We start from the raw sequence: 27,345 nt of genomic DNA on the forward strand, positions 1-27,345 counted from the left end.
AAAACAGTAACAATGATATCTGTGACTAAATAAACCAAACGTTACCTAGAAAAAATATCCAGAACAGAAGCTGACTTTAGGCCCCAAGAGGACCCCGGCCACCTGGTTAAGAACCTCTGGCATAAACTACACAGCTAATGTGCCTTGGTGCAAAAATACTTTGTTCTGTAGTAAATATCACGCAGAAATCACTGTTCTGTACTATTATATGAGCGGGGTTATATTTATATGATCTTCCCAGTAGAACTTCTTAAAGGCACAGCAGACCAAATAAATGTTTGATTCCATCAGTCACTGAAAGCGTGGGATGGTGATAGTGTGGTGATAAATAAGTGGACCTCAAGGCCAATAATTAAAACGCAAAAACGTATGATATGACCCTGTTAACTCAGGCTGTGTGTCACGTGACCCGACACTGGCCAGGATGAGCGCAGCCAGAAATGGCGGATATTGAGGAGTTACGGGTAGGCGAAAGTGCAATGATAGCTCGCTACTTCTTTACGTCTTTCACATTTTAAAAACCATTTGCGTTTACCGTTTATTAATCAGTTTTACTGGTCGGTCTGCTGCCCTTGGGTTAGTTTCTGTTTAGTTAATACAGAAACCTGCCATGCCTCCGTTAGACGGATTGTGTTTAGCTTGTTAGCCTCCAGCCAGCTACTCTTCTAGCTCTCGATCTGCAACACAAACACTGAAGACCAGCCTCAAAATGTCACTGCTTTTATTACCACCTTTCACTGCATGAAAAAGCTTTATTATAATGCCTAACTGAACTGACGACTGTTCGCTGCAGGTAAAAAGTGTTTTACGTTACAGTTTCTTCACTGCTCGAATTGTTTTGGCTGGTCTTTTGTTAGCTAGCGTCCGACAGCAATCGACGGTGTTTACATGTAGTTTTATTTATGACTTGTGTTTGCAAGGCCGAAAGATGCGTAGATCAGTTTGTCCGAAACGTGTGTGCGTGTGTCTAAATATAATTCAACACTTTATAATAAAATTGCGAAGGAACTTTAAAGAAGGACACCTTGAAAATGTTGTTTACAAGCCTGCAAGTGGGTCGCCAGCAAGCAAGACAACCTTGATGCTCGTCCCCGTGAGCCTTTTCTCCCCCACACTGATTTAGTGCATAAATCACCTTTCTAAAGTTTAATTGAATGCATTGTAGTTCATGAGTTGTGGTTTTTGTGTTTTGTTGTTTTTGTGATTTTATGATTAATTTTTTTTGTCTTGTTCATGTTGTCTTGAAAATTGCTCAGAAACATCCTGCTTCACTGTAAACTAAGCTTTTTTCCCCCCAGCAGTTCAGTTTATTTCTGTCTGAATCCAAGTGAACATCTGTGTTTTGTCACTCTCTCGATGTTCATCTAATTGGTCTTGGAATTATTCTCAACATTTTAGATGCATTTTGGTCATTTGTTAAGGATTTTTAAAGAAAAAAGGATTAACACGTAAGAACGATCAAGCATGGACCGTGTAATGAAGGGTCAGTTGAGATTTTCTTCTTTCTCTGGGGTTTCTGGAATGGGTGTGTTTGAGTGGGTTGTCACCTCACTTCACGCATAATTCTTTATTAATTAAGCTGCTTTCCAATTTTCAAATGACACCTTTTGGTTCTTTAAAACTCTAGTGTAAGCTGCTTTCCAATTTTCAAATGACACCTTTTGGTTCTTTAAAACTCTAGTGTAACTTGAAAAATCTACGATGTAATCCATCCAAAATAAAAGTTTTGTTTACCAATATGTATGTATGTGTACGGGTATATTTATTATGTATTATTAATGCACATACACATTTTTATATTTAGAAAATATTATTTTAAATATTCTTATATTTTATATTATAAAATGTTAATAAGCTGACAGCACATGCATGTGTGTGTATTTATATATACATAATAAAATTACACAGTAACACATTGTGTTGTAAACAAAACTTTTATTTTGGATGTGATTAATCGTGATTAATCATTTGACAGCCCTAATATTTTTAAATTCTAATAATAAATGTAAAAGGTGACAGCATGGCATAGAGGGTGGTTTCTCTTACTAACTTGTGTTGCAGATATGTTCATTTGCTTCAGGCTGTTTTTTTTTATGTTTTTATTTATAGTGTTTTTTTGTTGGTCTGTGTTTTTTTTTTTGTTCTTGTTTTTTTCAGAATATGGTATCAAGTTTCCGTGTCTCAGAGCTCCAGGTACTGTTAGGATTTGCCGGAAGGAATAAGAGCGGTCGAAAGCATGAACTTTTGCTGAGGGCTTTGCATTTACTCAGGAGTGGTTGTAGTCCTGCTGTGCAGATCAAAATAAAGGAACTGTATCGTCGGAGATACCCGCGGACATTTGATGGTCTTCAGGATTTGGCGGCTCTGAAGTCAAGCATTAAATCCTATTTTCAAATAGACAGCGGTGACACGGTTGTGAGCTCAGATCTTCCTCTGCAAACCGGCCATTCAGACTTCCTGCAGCAGCAGCAGCAGCAGCACCTGGTGAGCTGCGATTCACCTGTGTTTCATGAATCAAAGCCCATGATGAATATGCAGCAGCCCACGCCACTTATGGCCCCCGTCCACCCGGATGTGCAAATGAAGTCGCTACCATTCTATGATGTGCTGGATGTCTTGATCAAACCATCAAGCTTAGGTAATTTTATAAGATATGTTTGGATTGTCTTTTACTTTATTCTTTTTTTTTTTTTTTTTTTTTTAAGAAATTGATGTTTTTATTCACCAAGGCCACATTGCATGGTCAAAAGTGACAGTAAAGTTATTTTGAATGTTATGAAAGTTTGCCGTTTTAAATAAATGCTGTTACTTTATATTCATTGAAGATTCCTGATAAAAATGTCCCATGGTTTACACAAAAGTATTAAGCAGCACAACTGTTTTCAACATTGTAATAATCAGAAATGTTTCTTGAGCACCAAATCAGCATATTAAAATGATTTCCAAAGGATCCTGTGACACTGAACACTGGAGTAATGCCTGCTGAAAATTTGGCTTTTAAAATATATTAAAATAGAAAACAGTTAAAAAACAGAACAACAAAGTTATTTTAGGTTGTAATAATATTTCACAATATTACTGTTTTTAATGTATTTTTGATCAATGCAGCCTTGGTGAGCATAAGAGACTTATTTAAAAACCTTTTTAAAAATCTTACCAATCCCAAACTTTTGAACGATAGTGTATGTAAACCATTCGTTAGCCCATCAGCAGTGTCTTCAGTTTAAAACTATAATCCCCCTTTTGACTGATTTGTGTTTTAAAGGGACCCACGCTGGTCAGAGGTATCATCATGAAAAGTACTTCATATTTGCTTTGACTCCACAACAAGTGAGAGAAGTTTGCATTTCACGGTAAGAACTAATTGACTTAAATGTGACTTAGATCATGTGACTTGTCTCTTACTCTTCGTCTGATTTGGTTCTTTGTTTTTCTTACACTTTTGCATAGGGACTTTCTTCCAGGTGGAAGAAGGGACTACATGGTTCAAATTCAACTGCGGTAAAAACCAGCTCAGTGTGTTGCTTTTACAATACTGTCACCATAATCCCAATTTTAGACTCTTGACGTTCTGTTTTCTGTTTTGATTCTAGGTTTTGTCTAGCAGAGACCAGCTGTCCACAAGAGGACAATTTTCCAAACAGCCTTTGCATCAAAGTCAATGGGAAGCTCTTTCCCCTCCCTGTACGTTGTCCTGTTGTATTTAACCTTTATTAAGCCCACATTTAATGTTTTTTTTTTCAAACCTAAATCTTGTGTCCTGTTCTTATTATTTATGGCCATAAGCTGATGAGTGTTTCCTGTGGGATGTTCTTTTGTTCAACAGCTAGGAGTGCAACAGAGCATAGAGGTTCAGGGCATTTTAAATGTTGAACTTTCTAACTTAACATGATCTCAAAACAACACTGGATGTGTACATAGTCAGTATTTTAAAATGGATGCAGACAGAATCCTTTAATAAGGTACCTGAGATCTATTCAACAAACAAAACCTTTTGTTGTATACAATTATCTTAGTCCACCCCCAAACAAATAGAGATTATGTAATACATAATTTGTAAATTGAACAGGAACATTGCTTGTAGCAGATGACTTGACAGAAGACAGTAATATTGTCAAAATTTGTACATTTGTTCAAACAATGTTTTATGTGCTGTGGCACAGGGTTTTAAAAGGGGTGACACTGCATACTGAAAACCTTTTTGCGATATTATGACCTAGGGAAGAACTGCATTTATTTGAAATATAATTTTTTTGTGTAACAATGTAAAAGTTTTTACTGTAACTTTTGATCAGTTTAATAAAAACAAAAAAAAACAAACTCTTACTGACCCCAAATCTTTGTAAATAAGTATGTATATAATTGCTGACCTCATATGGTTATCACACAGGGCTATGCACCGCCTCCTAAGAATGGTGTGGAGCAAAAAAGACCCGGCAGACCACTGAACATCACATCGCTGGTCAGGTTGTCATCCGCTGTACCCAATCAGATAGTAGTCACATGGGCACCTGAAATAGGGAAGGTATGTGAAGTGCCGTTAGACCTGTTACTTCCGTCAGATTTCAACACTGATTTCAACACTGCTTTAGCTTTTTCTGCATGCTTAGCATGTGTTTGTATTCTCGTTTTCTGCAGACATACTCCATGTCAGTTTACTTGGTACGGCAGCTGACCTCTCCACTCTTACTACAGAGATTAAGAATGAAGGGGATCAGAAACCCTGACCACTCCAGAGCGTTAAGTAAGACAACATTTCCTTCTTTGAGAAAAGAGGGGGAAAGATACCTATGAATTCGAATTCACTGTTTACACCTGCTCTTTTAATCTGTCTCTTCTGTCCACTTTCGACCACTTCTGTCCTGATTCCAGACCTGCCAACCTCTACGCATTTTGACCTCAAAGTACACTGGTACGATTTGTCACTCTAAACTAAGCAAAAATCTAGTGACACCTCTGTCACACTGCACAGTATTCAAAACAAGCAACAGAAAAAGATAAAGAGGTCAACCAATCAGAGCGTTTTTTGTTTGTTTGTTTGTTTGTTTTGGACTTAAATAATTTCTGCGTTTTATTTCCCTCCTAGTAGCTTATAGTTTATAGTGTCAGGTCAAAGCGGCTCGCGCTGTCAGATGCTCTGACAGACAGGCTACATGTGAGGCTGACAGACAAACTGTTTAATGTGTTTGAGATGTGCTGTTTTCCTTAACACATAACTTGCATTTCACAGGTATAGTCTCCATCTCTAAATGTTAAAAAGCCATGAAAATATTTCCATTTTGCTGTCAGAAGTGCATGAGCGATTCTCTGCTAAACTCCAGACTTCATTTAGAATGAGGGCCTCCGCGCGCATGCACGCCAAACAGACAGAGCTCAATGAAATAGGAGTTCAATAACTCTGACTAAAGTATACATTTTGCTGAAATATTTGTAGTTGGAAATTAATTGACATGTAGAATTTTAAACCTACAAGTAAGTGTATTTGTATATTAGCACTAACTGTAAAGTGTATGGGGTAATCAAAGTAGCCTTTTTACTCAATTAGTCTGTGCTTTTTATTATTTTCAAGTTTAGTAACTTTAACTTCTGCTATAATTTTTTTTTTTTTTTTAGATTGAGTGTTACAATGTTACAATGTAATGTGATTTAACCCTTTTTTGCACATAATATTTGCCTACATTCACTTTGTTTGTTTAATCCAAATACAAAATACAGAGATATATAGGCAACTGTATAATGCAAATCAACCAAAAAATACAGAGAGATGAATTTTTGCTCGTATCGCCCAGCCCTATGCAGAAGTGAACTGGAGTTCTTGGTGAAGTGGAGTTTTTTTTTCTTTCTTTCTTTTTTGAAATAGCATAAAAAAAACTAAATAGCAAAAATTAACTAAACAGTTACGGTAAACAGTAAAAAAACTGTAAACAGATAATATAAGTAGCTATAAAATTATCAAATAAAACCAATTTCAATGGCATTCGTTATAAACAACATAGGCTTATAAACATCAAGCAATGCTATAAATGTTATGTTGTGTGCGTGCAAGAGGATATTGTCCGTATCACAGTGGGAAAAAAAAATAAAAAATTAACAATAAGAACAAAACTATGCCTTAGTAAAATAAAGAAAACAAACAGGATGGGCTTTCATCCGTCTCTGTTTTACTTAAACTTGTGGTGCCATAAAAATATAATGAAACAGACTTTTTTTTTTTTGTGCTAATTATTGAACTGAAACATATTTTGTGTAGGTATATTCATTATATGCCTATCATATGTCATTTTATTGTTTTTCTCCATTTTCTCCTGTTGCTTATGCACATGCTAATCTAAACCACTGAATTGAAAAACATTTATTTTTAATGGGTCACATACTTATCCATTGTCGTTTAATATAAATCTAATTTAACATTCTAATTTTGTCGGTTAATGGATAGGAAATGAGCATGGTAATGTTTAGGAATTAGCTCAGTCAGCGGAGAGTAGGTGGTCTTTAGCAGATGTTCGAAAGCATTCCAGTCGAATGCGTTTTCACCTACCTCTGGAAGTGGTCAAAAGTAGACAAGCTCAAAACTTTTAGACCCCATTCACACCTGTAATTAGAGCTGTCCACTTGTGATTGGATCAATGAAAACACTTCTTGATACCAGGTGTGAACAGGGTCTTAATTGTAAATATGAATATGATCTCTTACACTTGACAGTTCTCTGGTCTTATTTTATTTGTTGTCATTGTCTATCTTTGTAATGAATTCTGCTTTCACATTCTCATATTGAGTTAATTGACTGAATTATTGAAATAATTTACTAAATCCACCCTCTCTTTACTATTGTAACAGTTAAAGAAAAACTCACGGCAGACCCTGACAGTGAAATTGCCACAACTAGTTTACGCGTCTCACTCATGTGCCCAGTAAGTTGCTGCTTCCATAAGATCTTAGCTGACTCATGAATGGCACTTTAAATAATGGTTTTTAGTGTTTGTTTATTGCACTGATGTGGTATGGTAAAAAAGAATTGTGTGTAACAAAAAAAAATCCTCTTTTCTTATAGCTTGGCAAGATGCGACTTACGGTCCCCTGCCGAGCTGTCACCTGTTCTCACCTGCAGTGCTTTGATGCTGCTCTATACCTGCAAATGAATGAGAAGAAGCCCACCTGGATCTGTCCCGTCTGTGACAAAAAAGCCACATATGAGAGTCTGATTATAGATGGGTGAGATTACTTTGACTATAACTGAAGTGGTGAGAAACACTTAGCCTCTTTAACCACAGTAAATCATTGAATTGTTTTGCATTTATTGAGAGTAATTTCCATTATGTAAACATGACACTCTCTACTTGTCAGGCTCTTCATGGAAATACTTAATGACTGCACAGATGTTGATGAAATCAAGTTTCAGGAGGATGGGACTTGGTGTCCAATGAGACCAAAGAAGGAGACGTTGAAAGTGTCATCTTCATGTATCCCAAAAATTGATTGTAAGGTTCATTACCCTTTAAAAATGTGTGAGCACTCTCTGTGTCTGCTAGGTTTGAACTAATTGTATATATGATTACCATGTTTGATGCATTCAAGTGATTCATGACCTCTCAGGCGCTGTCCCAGTGCGGCAAAGTGCAGTGGTGCCACCCCCAGAAACCAGCAGCACAAAAAAAGGAGACGTAATCGACCTCACGCTAGAGAGCTCATCTGATGATGAAGAGGACAGTGATCCCCCTCTGAAAAAGCGCTGTGTCTACATGTCAAAGGAGGAGATGCACAACAAAGGGTTTGTTTATTGATTCACTAGAAATCATTCCAGACATTTCTGTGTGCCTCTTCTTTAACCCTTGCCCTTTCGTGACTGTATTTTGAATGAACCCTGAACTTTACAATAATCAAATTACCCATGGTGATGGGAAACCCTGAGATATCAGGGAATTCTACAAATTTAAAATCTAGACCTGAAAAAAGATTGATAAAAGCTTTTAACCCCTTAGCATTCCTGTAAAATTAGCTTAAAACTTCTAAAAAAAAAAAAAAAAAAAAAAAAAAAAAAGGCATACCCAAAGTAAATTCATGCTGTTTTTGACTTGAACCATTTACACTATATGCATGGTTTGGCCTCTTTTGAAAGGTGACACTCTGAGTTTTGTTTCTAAACAGAACAAACCTCAGAATCACTGTAAGTCTTAGCTGGTACTGAGTAATATAACTTTGAACTGAAAAAGGAGAAAAACATTCCACCTACATTTTTTTGTAAACAGATGCCTGCAGATGACTATAGCTGGGAGCTATTAGCTGGAAAAGCTCCAGTGCTTTCAACACAATACAGCCGTCACTTCTTAAGGGGAAGCTACTAGGAGCTGGAGTTGATTGTCACCTGACTGCATGGATCATCAGTAACCTCACTGACAGACCACAGTATGTGAGGCTAAAGAACTGTGTGTCTGATGTGTTGGTTTGCAGTACAGGGGCCCCACAGGGCACAGTGCTCGCTCCTTTTCTTTTTACTGTGTATACATCAGATTTCAGATACAACACAAGCAGCTGTCACCTGCAGAAGTTCTCTGATGATACTGTCATCGTTGGATGTGTATCAGAAGGGAATGATCAGGAATATCGGCAGGTCTTCTCTGATTTTGCGAACTGGTGTGCATTAAACCACCTTCGCATTAATGCCAGCAAGACAAAGGAGATGGTGATCAGTTTTCACAGGAAGACATCACAGATTATACCGGTGAACATCCAGGGTTTGGACATTCAGATGGTGACAACATACAAATACCTGGGTGTTCACCTCAATAAACTGGACTGGTCCAACAATACTGAGGTTCTGTACAAGAAGGGCCAAAGTCTTCACTTGCTGAGGAGACTGAGGTCATTTGGTATGTGCAGTTTACTGTTGAAGTCTTTCTATAACACTGTGGTGGCTTCTGTGGTAGTCTGTTGAGAAGCACTGAGAGGGATAGAAAGAGACTTAATAAACCGGTAAAGAGGGCCAGCTCTATCCTGAGATGTCCTCTGGACATCATTGAGGAAGTGGGGGAGAGGAGGGTGTTAGCTAAGATGAGGTCCATTATGGATAACATTTCTCAACCCCTACAAGAGACTGTGGGGTCCTTGACCAGTTCTTTCAGCAAGGAGACTGTGGGGTCGCTACCGTTTTTTTTGAGAGAGGGGGAGCCAGCAGTCAGACTCTTTAATTGCTACATAACAACAGTATGTAGCACTTTTTACTATTACAGTATACCTGCACTGTATTATCTTTTCCATATTTATTTTTATTGTTGTTGTTTTTTTTCGTACTTGTTTTTTTGTGGATCTGGAGCTGCTGTATTAAGTGAATTTCCCAGGTGTTGGATTAATAAAGTCTATCAAATCAAATGGAAAACACACTAGGGTCACAGCATGAAGCCTTCATGGCGGTCTAACAAAGACACTGATGGTACTTCCTGCGCTGATTGTATCTTAAAATGGTTTATGTCATTCGAATCACAAGAATCTCAGCTTTCCAAAGATATGACATGTTTACAGTGGAACACTAAATGGGTTAAAAGAAAAAATGCTGTATTCAATTTGTTGCAAAATGCTTTATTAGCTTGAATTATCTATTATTATTATTATTCATTTTATAGCAATAGCAATTGGGAAAAGGCGTGGAAATTCAGAAATGAAAATGTTGTAAGCATTAGTATTGCTACTATAGATACAGTAGGTAAAATGATAAAGAATGATTTAAAAAAAATCTTCAAAACATTGAGTGCAGTGTATTCCCCATTTCTCTATAATGTTCTTTTGTTTATTGGTTTTCATATTTTCCTGTGTCCTCTTTTAGGGTCTTGACTTACCAGCCATCAACTGTTCGGGTGCCAAATGTCCAGACGCTGGACACCTCATACCTGACCTCCTCAATAGCGGACTACTCCGTTCCATTCCACCATTCTACCTTATCCACTATTCCCACAGATATGCAAAGTATGTACTTATCTAGTCTGCCCTCCAATCAAGTATTTCTGTCCTTCATGATCAAGATTTAACATGAAAACTAATGTTTGTCATACAACACACATCTTTCCCAAAGGTCTTGATTTATTTTCTCTGATTCAAGGGGATCCACAGGTATATTCTTTCAAAGAAATATTGAGATTGCCTGTACTTTATGTATTTAATAGTTTGCACAGCTACAACTAGTTTTCTTTGTTTCTTCAGCAGCATTACAGAGGTCCCATATTTTTAGACAGCCTCTCCAACAGCCTTCAGAGTGCCACCACCAGCACCAGCCTGGTGTCTTCATCAGCTGCGTATGAGACGGCAACCCATAGCAGCAGCTCGAGTCATGAGACGGGTGTCATTACGGGAGGATCTTCGGGCCTATCAGACATTATCTCACTAGACTGAATCCTGGCGCACCTTTATTGGCCAGTCACTAAAACAGTTATTTTCTACATTTAACTATGGACCTCAAGAATCGTGTTTTGGCAAGGACCCAGAAGGACTGCTATGAAGATCTCTAAATGTTGTGGCCGTGACCGCAACAATGCTGTTCTAAAAAGCAAACCTGAATCAAGCCGTTTTCCCTTTGAATTGGGGATACTGCCAAATACAGTGACTCTCATCCATTAGTCATTTGATTGGAGGAGCAGAGCAAGACAAACGGCATAAATGAGTGGACTAGCAAAGCTCAGACGAGTCTAATAATGGCACTCTTGTCTACATTGTTTTGCATCGGCAGTTCTGCAGTTGAACGGAAGCAGGTTTTCAACGGCAGCTCAGTTTGTTGTCTCTTCGATATCAGCAGTGCAATTATTTTTTTGATTTCAAGACTTCAGTTGCAGCAATAAAAAAAAAAAAACTGTATGTTGTATATTGTAAAATGTTTACTTGTTCACGCATAATGCATAAGCACATCTTTTTTTCCCCCCAAGTTTTTAATTAGTTGTTATTTGCTCAAGAGCCATCAGATTCCCTTTTGCTTATGTGGTAAACTTATTTCCAATCTGCAGTTTTATATTAAAGGTGTTTTTGCTAACTGAACATCTTAAAATATACACCTCAGAAACTGTAATATGACTGTTGTTAAAACAAGGAGTAATCTGTCTAATTTCATGTTTTTTCATGTGTAATGAACATGAAGCCATTAATTTTCTTTTTTAGGATTATGCAAGTTTTGATATCAGATGGGGAATCTTTTGTCTTTCAGAAATCTGCTTTAATTGCTAATGGTTATTTACTTAATAGACATGAGTTGCGGTTTGAATTAATCTCATGTATTTTATTGGATTATGAGTCATACAACATACTGTCAATTTAATGAAGTCTGAAGGCATGCTAAGAGGCTGTTTATTTCAGTAACACACTTTATTTTAAGGTGTCCTTGTTACACATTACATGTACTTACTATTATAATAACAATTTTTATATATATATATATATATATATATATATATATATATATATATATATATATATATATATATATGTGCATAATTACATGCAAGTAACCCTAACCATATAGTAAGTACATGTCGTTAATTAATATTACTCAGCACTTAAATAAATAATTACACTGTAACAAGGACACCTTAAAATAAAGTGTAACCTTTATTTCTTTTAGAAGTTCCCCTTTGTTACATGTGCACTATTTTGAGTTGTGCATGATTTTATTATGGATGTAAAAAACAAAAACACAGATTTGTTGTAAATGTTGCTACAGTGCTTTTATTGACCCTCCCAGTCAGGGCTGAGGTTTTTATTTGGCATAGCCCTCCATTGATAATGGCACAGGTAATGTTGTTGAGAATCTTGAATTCTTTGCTTAAAAGGAGGGCACAGTTCAAGATGATAAATATACATCCTAAGACATGTTAACCAATACACAGTGATTCAAGCATTATTTCTTATTCATCTGGAAAAATATATTTTTAAAGTTGAATTATTAAGACTAGATTGCTGTGTTTTTATTGGTTTTATTTATGGACATATCCAGACATGTTTACAGTGCTCAGATTTTATTTACCAAATTGCAGATTTGAATTTTTAAATGAAGCTCTACTGATTTAACTGTAAACATTACGCAATACACTTGAATACAGAGTCATCAGGTTATCACTCTAGGCTTAATGGCTTCAATCAACATTTACAATCCAGAGAAATTCATAGTTTGTCCAGGAAGTTGTCCAGTGGTGGGATGCCTTCCTTCAGACCTTTGCGTTTACGGGTCTCAGCCACAATTTGGCTAGGTTTGCTGTTTACATCATATGGATCACCAGGCAAAATCTGCCAGTGGTCAAACACACACTGAGGGAAGGCCTGTCCACCAGTGTTAGACCTCAGGTCTGCTGTGAAGCCTGTACAGAAACAAATACAAGCAAACTATAGGCACCAAAAAAACAGAGGACTTGTATTTCTAAATTAACATCCACAACATAGTAACATATAAATGCATAACATTTGGGAACATTACAAAATTTGGGTCCAACTTTATATAAAGTGGCCTTAACTACTGTGTACTTGCATTAATCATTTGGTACACTGCACTTATTGTGTACATGCGTGTTTCACATTGTACTTGTATTTAAAAAAAATAACTGCATGTAATTTCATCTGTAATTACATTTACAATTACACTGTTGATGCATCCCTTACACCTTAACCCACCCTTAAACCTAAGCAGACCACCAAACCTGTTCCTAACCTCAATAACAGCAAAAGTTTTTTGCAATACAACATGAACACAATATGTTGTATTGCATGTTAGTACATAGTGGTTAAGGCCACTTAGTGGGACCAAAATCTGTTTACCTGAAATAACAAACATATTTAGTTGTCAATATGAAAATGGTATAAATGTCTATTGCTTTCATTTTGAACAAATTTATCTTGAGCTGCCATCAATCTGGATTATTAACTTACCAAATGATTCATTTACAGGTAGGTATGCCTTCACAATAAATATAGGTGTACCAGCCACTTGGGACTCCTCAAACACATGGCCTCTTTTTCTGTTCAGCACACCATAGATGCCACCAACCACCTGCTCTGAGCTCTGGGGAGAAAAGGACATTTATAAACAACATCTTGGTTGCACTCTTGTTTTTCTGTTCTAGGAATCCACCATGTGTACCTGAATCTCGACCAGGTAAATGGGCTCCATGAGTCTTGGCTGTGCAGTGAGCACACATGCATACAGAACTCTGCGGGCTGTGGGAATGATCTGACCGCCACCTCTATGAATGGCATCAGCGTGAAGGGTGACGTCATGAATGTCAAATCGGACTGCCCGCATGTTTTCTTCACAGAGTGCACCCTGTTAAAGTAACACAAAATAATATCTCATTACGGTGTAGGAATGACTCGGCATAAATTAAAATACATAACCTTTCTTTACTCACTTCTTTGGTTGCCCACTGGAAACCGGCCACTACACTGTCCTTTATTTCATTCAAATACTGAACTCCCTTTGTGATATCCACAAGCATGTTGGGCCCTGTGCCATCTGGTCCAAAGCACCAAATCTTACGGGCCTCAGTGACCTCCCACTCGTATTTCTCAGACAGGTAGCGTGCTCTCTGTTTGAGCTCCTGCCGAGGGGTCACATCACCCTTATCGATGTCCTCGGCTAGGCCATCTGGGAAGGGCCGGGATTTCATGTACAGACGATTGTGCTTGTTGGGAGACTTGGACAAGCAAACCTGGTGTGATTCATCACTGACGGTTTCACGATATGACACAACTGGGTCTGATTTCTGCAAAAAAATGACCCCATGCTCTTAATGAAAAGGAATAAAGTAAAAAATATCTGTAAACTTGTCATCCAAGTGCTACCTTCAGAGGGATGCAGGCATGATCCTCCTCAAGGTCTTTCAGGCAAATCTCCAGATGAAGCTCTCCAGCACCTGCCACAATGTGCTCACCAGACTCTTCAATGATACACTAGCAGAAGAAACTTGTGTTTGTTATTGGAAAGACTGAAGTTTGTTAACACCATCTTATAACCCTGCTATGATATTCACCTGAACCATAGGATCAGACTTGGCCAGGCGTTTAAGGCCCTCTACCAACTTTGGCAGATCAGCTGGGTTCTTGGCCTCCACAGCAACTCTCACCACAGGACTAACACTGAACTTCATAACACGCATGTTGTGAGCATTTTCAAAAGTGGTAATAGTGCCAGTCTTAATCAGGAACTGATCGACCCCAACCAAACCAACAATGTTCCCGCATGGCACATCTTCAATGGGCTCTACGTAGCGACCCATCATCAAGATAGTTCTGAGGAGTACATAGTGTTATCCTAATGTTAATAAGGGTAACGATCCTCAAATCATCAATCGAGAATGACTTTTATGGTATATGTAATTGGCAGTAGCAAACCTTTGGATTGGCTTTATGTACAAGTCCTCCTTTTTTCCAGGTGTGAAGTTTGGGCCCATAATGCGCACCTTCTGCCCTGTAGAAACGACACCAGAGAAGACACGACCAAAGGCATAGAATCTACCCTTGTCGGTGGTTGGCACCATCTTGGAGATGTACATCATGAGAGGAGCTTTAGGATCACAGTTCTTTATACCTGAAAAGTCAAAGATGTAATGTGAAAAAGCTGGCAAAAACAGATCTCCCTGAAGTGTCAAACATCTCACAGTGTTGAGACTCACCCATGGCAGCCTCATCATCTCCAGGACCCTCGTAAAGCAGTTCACAGCGGTACCTTTGGGCAGTGACAGGAGAAGGAAGATGGATGGTGATCATCTGGAGCAAAGCGTCACCTGCAGGCAACCAGCGGCGCATCACAGCCTGGAAGCATCGAAACAACGACGTGTCAACAACTACAGTAGAATACGGGTGCAGATTCTCAGAAGTTTAGTTCTTTAGTTATACCTTAAGTAGAGGTTTTCCTTCTTTTTCTTTGTCTTCTGCATCAAGCTTTACTTCAAGTTTCTCAATCAGTTTCTGGGTCTCTTCTTTTTTAAAATTCATAATGGCATCAAAAACCTGTGGAATCAGAGATGAACTGTAAATGAGTCATAGTAGCAAGAGACAAGTGATAAGAAGAACTGATTTAAACGCAAACTTTAAAGATAGGATCCAAGACAAGCTGGCAGAAAGTACGAGGAAGCTTCTTGCCATCTGCATTGGCTGCCGATTTGCTGAATTTTCCACAAGAGGGATCAAAGTACCTAAAAAAGATGGCTTTGAGTTAAAGACTATTTTATATATGCACACAATTTATACTGGAAATCACATGGGCAGCTCCAGTGTCTTTTTTATAACAAGTAAGACACTTACCTATCTCCCCAAAGCTTTTTCATTATCTCCTCCACTTTCTTAGCCCGTTCTGCTGGAGAAAGGTCTGTTTTTTTCTGATCTCCTTTGGCAGCAAACTTGGCCACATACATCTCAGCAAACTGCTTCAGAGTAAAAGCCCAGCCATGGAGGCCTGATCCAAATCCAACAGTCCCAATCACAGGGTCCACCTAAGGTACCCCCCAAATCAATAAGAAACAGATAAATAAAAGCATACATTTTATGCATAAAGTTTACTTTTCTGTCTCACCTGCTACTGATCTCTTACCATAATGTTTCCCATTGGTCCATTCTCTCCTTCACCGTAGGTTGAGATGATGACATTAACATTCTCCACAATCCTCTGGAAGGTTTGAAAAAGCTCTTCGGGTCCCAGCTGCAACTCGAGGAGGGCACGATCCATCTTGTTCATCATCAAGACAGGCTTGATGCGCTCTGCAATGGCTTGTCTCAAGACGGTTTCAGTTTGCACACATACACCTGTGGAACGATTCAAATTTTGCTTACTATAAGGATATACGATGAAACCATCAGCGTGGTGGATGCTCACATATGTTGTTGAATGTCCTTATTGCATTTCAGAGGACTGCTTTCATTAGAGAGTGTGAACTTGATATCCTAAAATGAATTTGCCTTACCTGATACACAGTCTACCACTACAAGGGCACCATCTGTAACTCTTAGAGCTGCTGTCACCTCAGAGGAGAAGTCAACATGTCCTGGGGAGTCGATCAGGTTGATGAGGTAGCCAAAACCATCCTTACAATTCTTAATGAAGGCTGAGTCGTTCTCACTAAGCTCATAATATAGAGAGATGGCCCTGCGAGGAAAACATATGTAGATTCAATGTGTGTAAAAAGAGCTATATCTCTATAACAGTCCACAAATTTATTTTGAAAGAAATTAATTCTTTGCGAGGACAAATGACAACAATTACAATTCTGTTCATCAAAGAATCCTGGAAAAATGTATTTCTACAAAAATATTAAGCACCACAACATCGATAATAATAAAAAGTGTTCCTTCAACAGCAGATCAGCATATTAGAATGAATACCGAAGAATCTTGTGATGCTGAACACTGGAGTAATAGCTAATTTGAGACTTTTAAATAAATGTGAACTTTTTAACATGAATTCCTACGTTGACTTTATGGTGATACATCTCTCCTGTTCATCTTTTCTGGTGTCAGTAAATCTGGTCTCTCCTGCACGTGCAGAAGCAATAATACCGGCCTTGGACACCAAGGAATCAGTGAGAGTAGATTTGCCATGGTCCACATGGGCAATCACAGACATGTTCCTGATGTTGGACTTTTTGTCCATGATCTCTCGAATCTGGCCTACCGTAAAGTTCACCTGAGGGACAAAGACAAGTTTGTCAAGTGTTGCTTGTGGAGTAAATATGATTGAGTGTTTGTGTGTGGGGGACAAATGTGATGTCAAAACAAATGAATACGTTCGGGCTCATGGTTTAAAGGATGGGAGCCTACAAAAAGCTCATGCATTTAATTCTTCAATACAAGCTAATTTTTTTTTTCAATTAAATTTACAGAGGAAAAAAAAAACTTTAATGTACAAGAAAAAGAGGATAACACAAGAATTGCCATTTTGGTGACTGCATATGTACACTGGAACTGTATATGTCATTATATTATATAATGTCGTTAACACCAATCTATTTGAGCAATTAAAAAACAAAAATTTTATTGTAAAATGTGCTTATAACACCACAGGTTGTGCAATGTAGGGCCACGTAATAACCTAAATATTGCCAATAATAAAAAAGACAGAGCACAGAAACACAAACCCTATTGACACATGATAATACAATAAACATTAAATAAATATAATTTAAAAAAATATAAATATTACAAGTTAGATACAATCCAAACAAATGTGATGGTTCAAGCAGGTAATTCTGGATATGTGTCTTCTCCCGTAAATTAAAAGGTTTCCATATATTTTATTTAAAAATACGGGCTAATATATTCGAAATGTCTGTTTTTACTGTATATGTTCAAGTAAGCTCACCCTCTTACGCGTTAAAACATTATATTAGCATTTCCCGTGTATTATGCTTTCAAACAGGAAATGCTGATTTCATTAACGCTATAGTTCGAGAGCGCGCTGAAGTGCGGTGTGTAGCGTGAGCGCGCAGTTTCTGTGGAGCCGCTCTGCGCTGCAGTCTCCTCCGCTCACGCGCTGCCCAGCGATACCTGATAAGAGAGGTGGGTTGTTTTGATTCGCGCCTCAAAAATAATAACACAGCGGCCCGTCACTATAATTAACCCTATTTGCATCCAGTACCCCTCCATATTCGTGGCTCGCGCGCTAGCTCTCCGCACATGAAACTTTAATACGCGCATAGAAAAGAACAGTGAGCGTAGACGCGCTATTTATAACGGGGTAACGTTACTCCACAGTGTGCGTGTGCTGGCCCATAACCCTAAAATGCTGCGTTCAAGTCCTCCTGGGAAGTTCGTACTTACGACTTGACAAGTCGTAATTACGATCTGGGGTGCGTTCAAGTCAGTTTAGTCGGCACAAGACGGCGGTGTACCTTCTTTTAATAAATTACAAGTAAATACAACAGGGTTTGTTAACTCATAACTTACAGAAAATGAAGAGCAAAAAATTTGCATCAGGTGTGTTTTGCGTTTTTAATTTTTTTAAAATAATTTATGAAGCCACTTTAATCTGTATCGCATAAAAACGTATTAATTGTTATATTGCAATCCTGTCTATCAAGTTCAACTAAAACATTACCATCAACAACAGATCAGTATCCATTGATTCTGTCATGTTTCTCATTAACACGCCCCCAACTCGGAGCTTAAATAAAAGTCAGAGTTTCCCACTCGTAATTACGACTTTGTGGTGGCGTTCATGTGCGTTTAACTCGTAAATACGATGTATCCGACATGACTTGAGCGCACTTTCACTTAAAAACAAACATCGCAGCGCACGCAGTTGTGCTTTACGTTTACGCGCAGTATATCTGATACATGACGCACTTACTGAAATCGTGACATCCATTTTGAGCTCCCATCGAATAAAAAGAAGTATATTTGAATGCGTCATTCTCTTTCCTGGCCATTTTATAATAAAGACAGCAATGAAATGTTCAGCGTATGATTCAAGTTCAAGGTTGACACAAAAGCGAGTATCTTCTAAGCAGGCTGTCACTACGTCACTGACATCAGAATAAGATAAGCTACATAATGACTGAAGAGATGCGTCCTAAATGTGCGAAAATGTTTTAATATAGTTTTACAGTTTAATACAGTTTTAATGCAGCCCGGTGAACTGACAGGGTGAAATATCGTACCATTTTGGCGATTATCTCCCAAGTGTGTGTAGGACTGCCTCGCGCTGCGATCTCTGTTCCTCTCCGCTGGAGAAGAATTTGGGAATGAGAGCGAGAGAGCCTGTGACGTCGAATCAGTTTATCCTCTGCTGCGACAGAAGCACTGCGGAGTCATGTTCAGCGAGTCATGTTAGGTCATGTTAGTGGCTTGCAACACTGGAAAAATAATATGACTTGCAAAATTTTCTGTATGATGAAAATGTAATATTTTTTAATATTTAAATGTAAATGCAAGTTATTAGGTTTCAGGCTATTTTTAACTAGGTTTTGTACAAAGACGAGTCTCAACTATGTTATGAAAGATATAACAGAATGATTTGATATGATATTTTACTTTATGGAATATGTTCATAAGATGTCCATACATTGGTATTCCCATTCTATACAATGTATCTATACATGGCATCTAATTTGCATATTAATGTGTTCTTAGGGCAAACTATAATGAAAAAAGTGTTATAATGGGAGTAATAACATTTTATAAGAATATCTTATTTGTCATTTGTCCTGTTGTCCCCTATGAAAATTATGCCCTGTTTCATAATAAAAAGTCATATTCTGATTTGAAACCCCAAAATATTTTTCTCAGATTTTTTTTATTTATTTATTTTTTTACGACAAACAATTTGAAAATTAGATTTAAATGATAATTACAAAATATTGTCATATTTCCCTAAGTGTGCTAAATCTCATCATTCTGTCAGTATCAGTCATTTTTAAAGACCAAGGAGAATCCGTGTTAATGTGTTTATTTATTTATGAACAAACCTCCAAACATTTGATATCCCTAAAAAGCCCTGAATGTGCCCTGTATAGGACATCCAGACTTAAAACTGTGGCATGTGTGGTCTCAGAGAAATTCACTTACATTTTTTTAATTAATAAGATTGCACACAACAGGGTGAGCCAATTAATTAAATTTTACATTTAATTTCTTAATAGATTTACTTCTATACCCCCTGTTTTGTCCAAATGTTTAAGAATCAGTAATATATATATATATATATATCATCTTTTTGATGTTTCCATTGACATATTTTCACTAATACATCCTAAACAGTAGATGGCGCTGTGTCGCTAGTCATCTGTTTAGACTCAGTGGAGGGAAAGTTCGAATCAGATGAGGAAGGTACTGACAGAGAGCGGCTTTGGGCCAGATTCCTGAATCAGAAACCAGAAACCAGAATGGACTGTGGCTTTATAAAGTACATATGAAATATTAGGGACCATTTAACTGCATCTGTTTCAGGTTTGTGTCATGTCGGTCATTCCCTGTTTAGTTGATAGATGGAGTGAGGAGAATAACAACATAATTTTGACTTGGAAGGTAACGTACTGTCGGGAAATTAATATATATATTTTTTTGTTTACAGTAATGTTAGACTTACTAACGAATTACCGTTTCAGCAAAATGAACGAGGCCTTGAACCAAACCAGCATGTTCGGAAGCGGTGCTGGTCGGAAAGCCTTAAACTGCTGCAGAAAATTCGAGGTATGTTCATGTCAGTTTTGATGGCTGTCAGAAAGGTGATATTAGAAGCTCATAACCATGTCGTGTTTACACAGGAATACCAGCAGCTACTGAACGACTCGAACTTGAAATGACAGTTTCATATAATACGTTTTTATTCTCGTTGAATTTCTGCAATGCAAGTGAAATAGAGGAAAGTCTCACCAACAGTTTATCAAGAGGTAAATAACCTCATGTCTTATTTTTTAAATGATTAACATTATTAATATATGCAGTAGTTATGTATGTGTTTTATATTTCCTCTGTTTTTGTTTTGTTTTTCTGCAGCTTTAGAGGCGTGTGGATCTCAGGTTTCCTGTTCTGACCCGGTTCAGTTGTGGGAGGCTGTTCTGCAGACTTTGGGCTCCTCAGTCTATGTGCCTTGTGTCCACAAGCTTCTGCTCATCCAGTGGATGCTGTGGCTCATGCAGTGTCAGTCAGAGAGAGTCCTTACTCTACTGATGCAAACTAATCACAAGGTATTCATTTTTTACTGTTTTTATAAAAATTATTGTAAGAATTATTACGTCCCCCTTGGACGTTTTCTGAAGCTTCCCGGCGGTCCCCGGCTCTCTGGTTGAGAACCACTGTTTTAAACCTCATTTGCGAGCATATATTGTATGTCAAATATAAACATAATTACTGTAAAACAAACTTAAAAAAAAAACTTGAACAAAAAACATGTTTATGTTACATCTGTTTATTTCTGAAAGCACATGGGTAATGTAGGATTTTCCCCAGATTTCTACTAGTGAAAGCAGAATCTCAAACTATTTTTATCTATTTTTACAGCATAATGCTGCCTTAGGACTTGTATCTGTGAAAACTTCAGGCTCATATTAGGTCCCCACCAGTCAACCCGAAAGTGATGGGATTTTTTTTTTAAATTGCACTTTTTTGCCCCCATTAAATAATTAAGATAAATCTCAAACCTGAAATTTTCTGAATGCACTCTATACTTACCCAGTTACCCCCCGACTTAAAGGGGTCATATGATGTTGAAAAAAGACCATTATTTTGTGTATTTGGTGTAATGCAATGTGTTTATGCAGTTTAAGGTTAAAAAAACACATTATCTTCCACATAATGTACATTATTGTTACTCCTCTATGCCCCACCTTTCTGAAACGCGTCAATTTTTACGAAGCTCATCGTTCTGAAAAGCGAGGTGTGCTCTGATTGGCCAGAGCACACCTCTAATACCTCAAGCGTGTGACGGAAATGTTACGCCCCTTGACATACTATGCCGTCTCCCAGCAGCACGAGACTCAGTCCAGCTGCTCTGCTCGTGCACATCCCATCATCCTTTTAGCAGTTCAGTCAATGTACTGTTAGGAGTAACTGAATAACTCAGGATATTGGTTTATTTCACGTCAGAGGGAGCGTAAGGCACGTTCATAAACTGAATAACTTAAGTGATTTGTGGATTAGTGCGTACTGGAGACGCGAACTGTTTCAAATGATTCAGCTAGATTTGGTGAACTGGTTTGACCGGTTCACTAAGAAGATCCGGTTAAATAGAAAGATTTGTTCGCGATCCGGACATCACTAGACGAGACAAAACAAATAAAACCCATTACAAATGAGGCATTTATTGCATCCGGTGTGGACATAATTACTGATTATAGTGACTTGTACTGTCTTTTTACGCATTGCATTGCATATCGCACAGCATAAACATAAAACCATGTCTGCATTTGTGATCTGAGAAACAACAAACAACAAGCGCTACTCTACTGCTCAGAACTTGTGTTTGAATCATCATTGACAAATTATTTAAATATAAAAAACGTACTTAAATGCTGTGAGTCAGAAGTGGCAGACTGTCCTTGCAAAGTTTGAACTGCATAACTTTATAGAAACAGCCGTTGTGCCACAGACGCATTGCAGGCTACTGGTTCAGGAAACAGTCTTCATCCTCCATAAAATGAGCAGCACACATTGGAATATTTGGGTTAAACTGTTCTGGAACAGTGTTGAAATACAACTTTACTACTGATTTCTAGTCATGTCCTCTTTTGGAAGGCCAAACGAATTAACGAATTAAGCGACTCCACAACATGGCAGCAGCAGCAACAGAGAGAATAAACGTTACATCTTCTTTCTTTGCGTGAACATCTGGGCAGCATTATGCAAATCTTCCCACACAGTGACAGAGACATGTGGGGGGTTGTTAGAACGAGCCGTTTCAGGGGGGTGTGGTTGACTCTTAACTTTTATAAAGAATATCTCTTTGGATTTGAGACTTTAGTCTTTGCAGCTTCATAGATCTTCTTTATTTGGTCACCAAGAGAGAAAGGAAACAATTTAAATTCATCAAAGACCCCTTTAAACCTTCCCAAAAATTGGGGAAGTCGTGGCCTAATGGTTAGAGAGCACCATCGAAGGGTTGTGACCCCTTTAATACCTTCAATCCCATTAGGTGCCCCTTGGAGGCATTGAAAACCCTAAAAATGGTGAACATGTTTGTGTTCACTGCTTGTGTGATTTAAGATTTTATTCTGAGTATATAAGGACTTTCACTTTTTCACTTTCACTTATGGATTGAAACCCCTAAAAGTGAACATTTTATTTGGATTTAAGATTTTAATATAAGGAACAATAATATGCAAAGTGTTTGTACATGTACATTGAAATGTGCTTTGAAGAACAGTTTTTTTCCCCAAAAAAGTTAGGACCATCCTGAGATTAGATATTTATGTTTCCATAAACATCCATATAACCAAAAGTGTGTTGTGGGCCATTAAACTTGTGGTTTTGCAATTAATAACTTAACATAACAACAAAACAGAGGTAATCACTCCAAAAACTAGTACATTTAAAAATGGCAAAGTAACCTCTATTGGACCACTTGAGATGGATTGAATCCTTACGAACAGTAATGTAGCAGTATTTTACAGTTAAAAACATCAGATGCAAACAAGAAATTGCCTAGTAAAGTGACCTAAGGATGATTTAAATTGTTCATGTAAATACTGCTGTTTTCAAGAATCTGTATTTGACTGCTGTCATTCTCATATCCTCTCAGAGAGAGCATTCAGCACCTGTGAATCTACAGACAGAAACCCGAAACCTTGCTTTGAGCACGGAAGAAGACTCCTCGCTAAAGGTTGCCATGGCAGCAAAGGACCTCAAGGATCTCTTGCACATCTGCACTGTAATGTGTGAAGGTACGGAAGGTCTGAACTGAGATGTAGACGGTTTCATTAAACAATGTGATCAAACCTTTGTTTCTGTAAATATTTATGTAAATATTTTCACATTATGTAGGTCCATTTATTTAATTTCACAAGAAATACATATTACATATATGAGTTTAAAAAAACATTGTATTAAAGTAAATTCAATACATATCTTGTTCCTTTGTTATTTAAAACATAATAAATAGTAGAACTGCCATTAATCCTAGAATGTGTTTGCTGGTTTAGGTGTGGAACAGATGAAGATGGAAAGATATTCTGAGGCCCTTGAAGCTTTTCAAGAGGCTCAAGGCCTCCCAAGTCCCAGAAGTCTCTTGGGACAGATCCACACCCTCACAGGCCAGAGTTTTGCTAAGCTGGTAAGAAGCTCTGTTCTACAATCCCCATCCAATGAACCCTGAACTAAATAGACCTAAATAGACAAAATTCCTGAACCAGTTCCTGTTTATATTTGATTAATTGAATTAAGTTTGTTTGTTACATTAGATTAATGTAACAATGTGTGGTAGGTCAGAATTTGAGCAAACACTTTCTATCTTGAGTCCAGGCACTCTCAGTGGCTCTGTTATTTATGTCCCTGCAGGGTCAGCCCCATTGTGCTCTCCACTTTTACAGGAAGGCTGTGGAGGTAGATGGTGCTTGCCTTAGTGCACTTTATCAAAGTGCTCTGGTGTTCAGACAGCTTGGAAATCCAAAGGCAGAAATAGAGGCCTTGCATCTGCTTTACTCAGTAAGGTTTTCTGTATACAGATTATTGATTATTTATGCAGTGTGTGTTGTGCTCTACAGAATGTTTGAAAGGTGCATTTACATACATACATTAAAGTTCACCCCAAAATTAAAAACAATTCTCTCACCCTCAGACAATTTATCAGAACAGATTTGGAGTAATTTAGCATTACATCACTTGCACCTCTGTGGTGAATGGGTGCCATCAGAATGAGTTCAAACAGCTGATCAAACATCACAGTAATCCACACAACATCTTGTGAAGTGAAAGGCTTGTGAAGAAAGATATTTTTAACTTCAAACATATTTTTTACTTCAAACTGAGTCCTCTATCTATAATTGTTGGTGGATTTTAATGTGAGAGGACAACTTTTCTCTTGCTTTGTTTACAGGCAGTTCAACTGCAGTCTGATAAAAGTTCATCTATTGCTTCACTGGTCTCTCCAGCTGTGCTGTTTGGTGGTGCACAGATGACCTTCATTAGCAGAGTCCCTTCCCCTTCTCGGATTCTGCACACTTTGGCTCACACATGTGTGTTCAATGGCAGGCAAGTGATTCCACAACAAGGACAAATGCTTGAATCATATCAAATTTGAATAGAGAATCGATCAGAGTTTTAGATCTAGAAAACCTAACATAACCTTAACAGCTAATCAAAAAATATATATATTTTGTGTCAATCAGTATTTCAGATGGTGTTGAGTACTATTTAGATCTGTTGGCGTCACTGCAGTCAGATGGCAAAGATCTTGTAAGGACTGCAATTTTTCAAGCATCGTATTCAAAAGTAGAGCTTATAAAGCAATAGAACTGATTCAGAATGACCTGTCTGTGTTCCAGATACTCACAGGAGATGGCACTTCTTTTCCCAGAATCCCAGTGGTCTACCTTGAAGCAGGATTTGCTTTATTAAAAGCTAAACGTTATTGTGATGCTCTTGTGGTATGTGAGGAGGTCATCACCAGCACTTTGGACTTCATCCCTGAGAGACTGCTGCTTGATGCTGATGAAAAACTAAAAGGAGCTGATTCTGATGTTGTGCTTGAAAATGTAGATCTTGTGTTATGGGCTGGTGCAGCCCATCTCCTTCAAGCACAAGCCCACTGGAAACTGAAGGACACCAAAGAGGCTATTACAAATTTTACAAGGTACAATGTCAGTACCTGTTTCATTCGATACCTTGCTGTGTTGGCAAACCATGGTTTTTTTTCTTATGTTCTCATTCTTTCCTTTCAGAGCGATTAATCAACTGGTCAAAGTGTTCATTAAACAGAAAGGTAAGTAATCTCTCTTTCCAGTCTAACTGTTGCTCTAACAAGATGTGTGTTCATACTCAAAATCAAATCTGTTTTTGTTTGTGAAGTATCACCCAGTACTACGATCCTTACAGATATATTTATCTATACACAAATGTTTTTATTCTGTGGTCTTCATTGGGTATATCTATTAAAAATCTGCTTTCAAGAGATGAAGTAAGCTGTTTTCCTCTCTTTAGCTTACTGAGGCCACATTTGATGTGCGCACTTACTTCTATTTCTTTAATGTACCATTACTTACATGGTTTCACCAAACTTTTAGACTGGAAACAAAAACATTTTGGAAACACTGAAGCGATGATTGAAAGAATGGTGACTGTGGAAGCGGCAAAAGGGCAAGCACTAGCTGGTAGAGGGCTCTGCTTTCTGGAAGGAGGTCAGTTAAAGGAAGCCCTGAGAGATCTTAATCTCAGTCTCCAGATGACACCAGGTATTCACCTGATATGCTGTCATTATAGTGAATTTGTGTGACTTGTTTGTTGTGATTAGTCTGATACATTGCACTGTTCTTCTCAAATGTACATGTGGAATTGAATTTCAATAGGTTGTAAGAATACTGAGATGTGGCTGACCGAGGTCTTGTGGAGGCTTGATCGTAGAGAGGAAGCATCAGCACACTGGAGAGAAGTCCATAGTACTGAAGATGCACCTAAGTCAATGTAAGCTCTTAGACAAGTCAATATCATTCAGTTTTGTGATTATATACTAACATCATAATATGACTTTTACACATGAAAATCACACATCATTGGAATCTAAAAGAATGCAGCTGTATAGTAAATGTGCAGTAATCTTTTGACTTGGGTTTCAGAAAGCTACCGCTATATTTGCAGCTGTGGCCAGATGACACAGCTTTTGACTTAAGTGACTTGAAGAAGAAAATGGAGGGATATATTCAAGCCAAATAGACATGAGAGATGTCAGAAAGGATGCTCTCTACTACATTCAGCTAAACTGCACCATTTCAATTTTTTGGTGCATCTAAACCAGAACTACGTACAGAAAAACCGTTTGTGTTGTCTAATTTCCTTTTCAGATGTAACCATGTAGCATTCCACTTTTCAGAGCAAATGACTTGTGAGCTCAAGAGAATGCATCCAGACTGGTTTCAGATTGTTTGTATATCTTACATTTGCACATTTTTCTGATTAGCATTTTGTTTTTGGAATGGACATTAAACCATTTTATCAATGATCTTGACAAATAAATAATATTCATAATGAAAAGGATTTTAAAGTATTTTATTTAACTTTAAACTCGTATATAACTTGGTTTTTATTTCAACCCACAGAGTCACATAAAGTACTTTATGACAGTAATATTATATATGCATTCACTACATTGTTCAGCTTTACAGCTCATTTAAATTATTACACAACATATTCTCAAATACATATGTCTGTATTATTTATTGTATTATTTTGAGATTACCTAATTTGTTGGCAAATGTGGCGTATTTGTAGTGTTGTAGTCAAGACCACCTAAACCGAGACCAAGTCAAGAGGAAGACCAGAGTGTGTTGAGACCAAAACAAGACAAGACCCAACCAGCACTCCTGAAATTCATCTGAAAGATCCACATTTATTGCCTGAAATATATCTAATATTTGATCAATGAATACAATCTGAATAATAAGACACTGTATAGAGATGTTTCCAATTAAATGAAATCACTAACAACAAAATTAATCTTTGCACTGCAGAGGTGGCACAGAAGCTGCATCTGAACTAATACAATTACAATTGCATAAATATTGTTGGGAATTATTATATTTTAAAATATAGTTTTGAATATAGAAATATGATGGGAAAATAAAACCACCAGTTGGCGGCAAATCACTTAATGTGTGAGTCACTGAATTATTTAACAGATTCATTTAATCAAAGTGAGTGATTATTGAATCAGAGTAATGAATCAACGAATGCTGTGTTGCTCAG

At 37.6% G+C, this 27,345-nt stretch overlaps 3 protein-coding genes across 12 annotated transcripts; 2 read left to right on the forward strand and 1 right to left on the reverse strand.

Annotated features, from left to right (window-relative positions):
* Positions 1 to 316: 316 nt before the first annotated feature.
* On the forward strand, positions 317 to 11,433 carry pias2 (protein inhibitor of activated STAT, 2). Of its 9 annotated transcripts, none has more exons than XM_042756617.1 (15): positions 395 to 464; positions 1,399 to 1,483; positions 2,158 to 2,638; positions 3,266 to 3,353; positions 3,451 to 3,501; positions 3,594 to 3,684; positions 4,391 to 4,525; positions 4,639 to 4,744; positions 6,838 to 6,911; positions 7,052 to 7,212; positions 7,345 to 7,478; positions 7,576 to 7,768; positions 9,818 to 9,957; positions 10,064 to 10,101; positions 10,192 to 11,433. In XM_042756617.1, exons 3-15 carry the CDS (start codon positions 2,161 to 2,163, stop codon positions 10,378 to 10,380), a joined length of 1,878 nt encoding a protein of 625 aa, XP_042612551.1. In that variant the 5' UTR covers positions 395 to 464; positions 1,399 to 1,483; positions 2,158 to 2,160; the 3' UTR covers positions 10,381 to 11,433. The 9 variants fall into 9 exon arrangements, 8 of the variants coding, with proteins under 8 accessions (XP_042612547.1, XP_042612546.1, XP_042612548.1 ...); XM_042756616.1 differs by having other exon boundaries at positions 405 to 793; XM_042756618.1 differs by having other exon boundaries at positions 447 to 464; positions 1,302 to 1,483.
* A 499-nt stretch (positions 11,434 to 11,932) lies between these two features.
* Positions 11,933 to 18,757, reverse strand: LOC109046181 (elongation factor 2-like). The gene is made up of 15 exons (XM_042756611.1): positions 18,615 to 18,757; positions 16,428 to 16,642; positions 15,924 to 16,105; positions 15,554 to 15,765; positions 15,268 to 15,455; positions 15,053 to 15,158; positions 14,860 to 14,973; positions 14,637 to 14,775; positions 14,356 to 14,551; positions 13,995 to 14,253; positions 13,807 to 13,914; positions 13,374 to 13,727; positions 13,106 to 13,288; positions 12,895 to 13,027; positions 11,933 to 12,329 (listed from the first exon to the last, which is right to left on the reverse strand). Exons 1-15 carry the CDS (start codon positions 18,615 to 18,617, stop codon positions 12,136 to 12,138), a joined length of 2,586 nt encoding a protein of 861 aa, XP_042612545.1. The 5' UTR covers positions 18,618 to 18,757; the 3' UTR covers positions 11,933 to 12,135.
* A 965-nt stretch (positions 18,758 to 19,722) lies between these two features.
* LOC109045821 (FA complementation group G) lies at positions 19,723 to 27,222 on the forward strand. Of its 2 annotated transcripts, none has more exons than XM_042756620.1 (14): positions 19,723 to 19,980; positions 20,061 to 20,145; positions 20,220 to 20,345; positions 20,452 to 20,642; positions 23,192 to 23,333; positions 23,592 to 23,722; positions 23,983 to 24,093; positions 24,485 to 24,639; positions 24,777 to 24,843; positions 24,933 to 25,240; positions 25,329 to 25,369; positions 25,671 to 25,838; positions 25,953 to 26,067; positions 26,220 to 27,222. In XM_042756620.1, the coding sequence occupies exons 1-14, from the start codon at positions 19,912 to 19,914 to the stop codon at positions 26,314 to 26,316; spliced, it is 1,806 nt and encodes a 601-aa protein (XP_042612554.1). In that variant the 5' UTR covers positions 19,723 to 19,911; the 3' UTR covers positions 26,317 to 27,222. The 2 variants fall into 2 exon arrangements, with proteins under 2 accessions (XP_042612554.1, XP_018919176.1); XM_019063631.2 differs by having other exon boundaries at positions 23,947 to 24,093; positions 26,220 to 27,221.
* Positions 27,223 to 27,345: the final 123 nt, after the last annotated feature.

Source organism: Cyprinus carpio, chromosome A5 (genome assembly GCF_018340385.1).
Source record: "Cyprinus carpio isolate SPL01 chromosome A5, ASM1834038v1, whole genome shotgun sequence".
Lineage (NCBI taxonomy): Eukaryota > Metazoa > Chordata > Actinopteri > Cypriniformes > Cyprinidae > Cyprinus > Cyprinus carpio.